Source organism: Rhipicephalus sanguineus, chromosome 8 (assembly GCF_013339695.2).
Source record: "Rhipicephalus sanguineus isolate Rsan-2018 chromosome 8, BIME_Rsan_1.4, whole genome shotgun sequence".
Lineage (NCBI taxonomy): Eukaryota > Metazoa > Arthropoda > Arachnida > Ixodida > Ixodidae > Rhipicephalus > Rhipicephalus sanguineus.
Window position 1 is genome coordinate 157,019,237 of NC_051183.1, and position 3,694 is coordinate 157,022,930.

The 3,694-nt window shown below is 48.6% G+C and overlaps 1 protein-coding gene across 1 annotated transcript; it reads right to left on the reverse strand.

Moving 5' to 3' along the window:
* Positions 1–1,696: 1,696 nt before the first annotated feature.
* LOC125759536 (uncharacterized) lies at positions 1,697–2,810 on the reverse strand. The gene has a single exon (XM_049418413.1). It carries the CDS (start codon positions 2,771–2,773, stop codon positions 1,706–1,708), a length of 1,068 nt encoding a protein of 355 aa, XP_049274370.1. The 5' UTR covers positions 2,774–2,810; the 3' UTR covers positions 1,697–1,705.
* Positions 2,811–3,694: the final 884 nt, after the last annotated feature.

Sequence of the window (3,694 nt, forward strand, 5' to 3'; positions counted from 1 at the left end):
GTATCAACACCGTGTGGGCTGACAAAAAAGATGGTGGTAATCGCTTGCGTTCAAAGGCCTCGTTAAATACTTCCGTCAAAACAGGTGCAATAACGTCTTGGAATGCCTTATAAACTGCAGCACTCAAGCCGTCCGTCCCGGAGACTTGCCATTGTTTAGCTTGTGAATTGCTTTTCTTACCTCTTCTTCTGTTATGGGCCTTTCTAAAAAATCCTTCCTTTCATCAGCCAGTCTTGGCATTAATGAAATGAAATCACTTTTAAAACGATCAGCCTGTACACTGATTGGTGTAAATAACTCTTTGTAGTATTCGAAAAAAGCGCCGGCTATTGCTTCTTTCCTGTTGTACGTTGCTCCTTTATAATCTATTTCACTTATTTCATTTTTGCAAGCATATCTCTTTTCAGCTCCTAGAGCTCGCTTTGTTGGCATTTCTCCCGCGAACAAGTTTTCTGCTCGAGCTCGAATTATTGCTCCCCGATATCGTTCTTGGTCAATCAGCTCTAGTTTCTGTTTCGTGCTTTTTATCTCCTCTGAGAATGTGCCTGCCTGGGTGCATTCCGCTGCTATTAACTGATGCAGGTGTTCACGCAAGCGAGCTTCAAGTTCTTTTTCAGCATATCTCAGGGTACTGGCTCTCTCAAGTGCTTTGAGTTTAATGGTCTGTTTAAATAGTTCCCACTTATGTCCCCAGCCTTCATATGTTCTAGTTGCTAAGTCTTCCATGGCCTCTATAAAGAGGCGATTGAAAAATTCATCCTTTAGCAACTTTACATTAAATTTCCAGAGTTCCCAAGAGAAGCGCTTGTAATTCCTTTTATGTTTACCCGTGGAGAACGAAACCAAACAATGATCACTAAACGGGACAGGTGTAACTCTGTAATCATGGCACGAGGGGATCAGTTCAGCAGACACGTATACTCTGTCGAGTCTAGCGTGACTCGTACCCTGAAAGTGGGTAAACATGACCCCTTTCCCACTGCAAAGACACTCGCCTACGTCTTCTAGCTGAGCGTCCGCTAAGATATCGATTAGAGTAGCAGTGCTAGCATCCCTGTGTGGTCCCAAACTCAATTTGTCACTTCCCGTACAAACACAGTTGAAATCCCCCGCAAAAATTAGTTTACGTTCACATTTCAAAAACATATCAAGCTTTTCAAAAAAATTCTTTCGATCTTGAATGTTAGTGGGTGCATACAGACAGATCACTCTCCAGTTTTCTCTAAACAAGGCAAAATCACATATAATAAAGCGACCCGCCTCACAGGTAGTCACGGACTCCACTTTCGCACCAAGGCTCTGCCGAATCAACAATAGGCACCCTGCCGACGTACCCACCGCATGACAAACGCACACATCATAGTGTCTCGTGAAAGGCCGCACCATTCGCTCGGCGTGCTCTTCACTCTCTACTTTAGTTTCCTGTACTGCGACGATGTCTAGATCTTGTTCGATAATCAGGCGGTAAAGCTGGTTTTGCCGCCGTTTGGCGGAAAGCCCGCGTACATTTAGCGTCGCGAATCTAATCGTCTCCATCTTGGTGAGAGAAAGCCGAGCGAACGGCGCTTACCTTACCTATTCCACTATGAACCGCGACCCACTGTCGGGGCGACGCTCAAGGCGTCGTCCCATCGCCGCCGCGTGAAAGCGACGACGAACGCAGACGGCCGGCACCCCGAGGCTTTTTGGGACCAGCCACTCGCCACTACCCTTGCTCTTCCTGGGTCGGACGCTGCTGGGACGCCGCGTCTCCCTCGTTCAGGCGTCGTTTGGCTGGCGTGGTCTCCGTTGTCTCCATGTCTACCGTGGCATCAGGGCGGTCAACTGGTTCAAGCCTGTCTTGAATCTGCACCTCAGTGGAACGCTGATTCACCACGTCGTCCACCTCCGTCGTTCCGTCTGTAGCTTGTTTAGATTCCGCCACCTTGCTTTCGTTGGTCACCACTGCCTGAGACGCTTCCACCGTCTCCTCAGACGTCGCAGCCTTCTCTGCTTCCTCTTCATCCATGAGTAGTTCACTCTGATCAGCATTCGTTCCTCGATTTGCTGCGCTGGCATAGGAACGAGTACAATCCATCTGCTCGTGTCCAAAGGCGCGACAACCAGCGCATCTGGGTACTCTGCAATCGCGACGAATGTGTCCGGTGTTCCGGCAACGCAGGCACAGCGGCGCTCGTCCTGGCACGACCACCAATGCGGTACCGCTGCCGAGACGCATCTGGTGCGGTATACGATCAGTAGTAACGCCTTCCTTTAGTAAAAGCCGAACGAATCTTGTAGTTGACTCAACTCCTTCGAAGTCCTCATCTCTCCACTTGTCGCTGATGACTTCTTTAACTTCACCGTACTCCCGGAATGCGCGCCGTACAGTCTCTGCGTTGACGTCGAAGGCTACCCAGTGCAACTTCAAGCGAACCTCTTGCCTTTCTGGATCGACGACGAGGCAAGGTCGGTCTTTCACGGACAATAGCCCAGCGTTCAAAAGTGTCTTCTTGGCCTCATCTGTCTTCACGTTAAGGAGCCAAACGTGCGACATCTGATACGCTCCTATGCCGCTCACCTGTTGAATGATGCCAGGTTCCTTGAGCGGCTTTCGAAAGTCATTTATCCCATACGGACGCCCTGCGATGTCGCAGTGCAGAACCAGTGTGCGTCTGAGTCCTTCTCCTGATGGCAACGGTGGCAGAATTACACGGTAGTCCTTGGGCAATGATGTGCACGAGAAACCGCGGCCAGCGTCGGCCGCTTTCACAGCTCTTGACGAGCCAGCCATCCTGCGTCCGTACGCGTCCGTGTCCAGAAGCAGAATGCACAGCCACGCCTCTGCTTGGAGCTGCGCTGAAAGTAACTTTGATGCTTCCCAAAAATACGCGTCCTGTATACAGGTGTCACAGTACGAGATGTAATATGGCAGTAATATTGCGTGGCACAAGCGTACAGTGCCATCGGGCATCACAACACGTCAATATCATAACGACTTGGTGGTTTAAAGAAAGCCACCTATTACAAAGGCACACAAATTATTGCGCGTATTCCCTTAAGACCACGCAGTGGGTGCATCGCAGCTTCGAAAAAGGTTCTCGCGCATAATTGCTCCTGGTTTAAAGCATGCTACCCATTACATGAGGCACACACCTTATTGCGCGCATTCTGCTAAACACTCGTAGTGTGCGAAGTGTGCACTAGGGGCAGGATATTGCTATCGCGTTCAACTCTTAAAGGCTAAGCTTAAGCGTCCTCTAATTTTTTTAAATCAACATCTGCGTTTCCGCTAATCAAAACCGTTTTCGAATCTGAAGAGACAGCTACTGTCTTCACACACGTGGAGTTCCTGCGGATAGCATAGAACTGTAACATTTAACGAGATGTATTTTAACAGCGAACCTATTTATGCTGTCAGTAACTTGTTCTCCGTCGAATACAATTGCAACGGTGGGTATGCCTGCCGCGAATTGTTCAAGCCCCACTACTGAGTACAGCAGATGCGAGTGTTAACGAAAACTGTGTTCGGTGTAGTGGATCATGTGAAACACGCGAAGGAGAGAGTGAGAGAAAGGAAGGAAGAAAAATAGAGAGAAAAATAGAGAGATGTAATGGAAGAAAGTCATAAAGAGATGTAAAGAGAGAGAATGAGACAGAAATGGACAGACACGAAAAAGAGTTACAAGCACCATAGAGAAAGAGAAACAAAGAG

Excerpts from the sequence above, each read along its gene's own strand:
- LOC125759536 (XM_049418413.1), bottom strand. The coding sequence starts at position 2,773 with ATGGCTGGCTCGTCAAGAGCTGTGAAAGCGGCCGACGCTGGCCGCGGT.